At 65.0% G+C, this 1191-nt stretch overlaps 1 protein-coding gene across 1 annotated transcript in view; it reads right to left on the bottom strand.

The window, feature by feature from the left end:
• Window positions 1-6: 6 nt before the first annotated feature.
• The window catches only part of LOC130587512 (zinc finger protein Eos-like), an 8595-nt gene continuing 7410 nt past the window's right edge, over window positions 7-1191 (bottom strand). Inside the window, exon 5 of the mRNA XM_057388493.1 lies at window positions 7-761. Within this exon, the coding sequence (XP_057244476.1) occupies window positions 16-761 (746 nt within the window). The 3' untranslated portion in view covers window positions 7-15. The remainder of the gene's footprint in view (window positions 762-1191) is intronic.

The following is a 1191-nucleotide window of genomic DNA, read 5'->3' on the forward strand; positions in this document are numbered from 1 at the left end:
GGGGGGCGGGGATTTTCAAATTTTGTGCTCGCCGCGCACGATGTGGGAGGAGAACTCGTACCGGTCCTGGCTGCGGTAGCCGCAGATGTTACACTCGAAAGGGTCCCTGAAGCCGTGGCAGCCCATGTGGATGGTGAACATGACGTGGTCCAGGAACAGCACCCGGCAGTGCTCGCACGAGAACGCCCGCAGCTCCTCGCCGTCCTCGTTGAGCACCCGCAGCGAATCCTTCCCGAAGCACCGCGCCGCCCCCTCGGCCTCTTTGGGCTCCTCTTTGGCGTAGCCCGGGCTGTGCCGGCCGCCTCCTCCTCCTCCTCCTCCTCCTCCTCCTCCGCGCTCCTCCTGGATGCTCTCGGTGTCCGTGGAGTCGTGGCAGCCGTTGGACGGCGACGCCGCCGAGTCTCCTCCGTTGCCACCACCTCCACCTCCACCATCTCCGCGGCTGCTGCGGCTGCGGAAAATCACCGGGATGCCCTCGGAGCCGTCGTCGGCAGCTTGGCGGCCCCGCGGCAGCTCCAGGCGGGCGGGCAGCGCCTGGATCTGGGTGTACACGGAGCTGATGACCGGAGTCACCTCGGTGATGCAGTTGGTGGCCAAACGCAGCGGGCGCAGCGGGTCCCCGTGGCCCAGCAGCGACAGTGGCCCCGCGTAGGGCGGCTCCAGGCCGTGCCCGCGGGCCGGCACCACCTCCACGTCCTTCTCGAARGCCGGGCTCACGTCGAACGGCAGCTCCGACAGCGCGAAACGCATCTGCTTCTCGCCTGCGGGGAGGAGACAGGGCTTGGGGTGGGTGCGTTTGGGGTTTTGGGACCCCCTGGATGGGGAGAGGGCTTGGGGTGGGTGCGTTTGGGGTTTTGGGAGCTCCTCGTTGGAGAGGGATTTGGGGTGGGGACATCCTGAGATCTGAGAAGGGTTGGGGTGAACAGATTTGGGGTTCTGAGACCCCCTGGAACCCCCAGATGGGAGAAAGGGGTTGGGATAGGGTGAGGACACCCCCTGAGCACCCCAAAATCAGAGAGAGGGGTTGGGATGGGCAGGTTTGGGGCTGGGGACACCCCAGAGCCCCCTAAATGAGAGAGACGGCTTGGAAATGGGGAAAATTTGGCGTTAGAGGAAGCCCCAGACCCCCCCAATATCAAAGAGAGGGATTGGGATGGGGGAAATTTGGAGTTGGAAACACCCCAATACCAA

Source organism: Malurus melanocephalus, unplaced genomic scaffold (genome assembly GCF_030028575.1).
Source record: "Malurus melanocephalus ecotype Western Australia unplaced genomic scaffold, MMel_1.1 scaffold_2017, whole genome shotgun sequence".
Classification (NCBI taxonomy): domain Eukaryota; kingdom Metazoa; phylum Chordata; class Aves; order Passeriformes; family Maluridae; genus Malurus; species Malurus melanocephalus.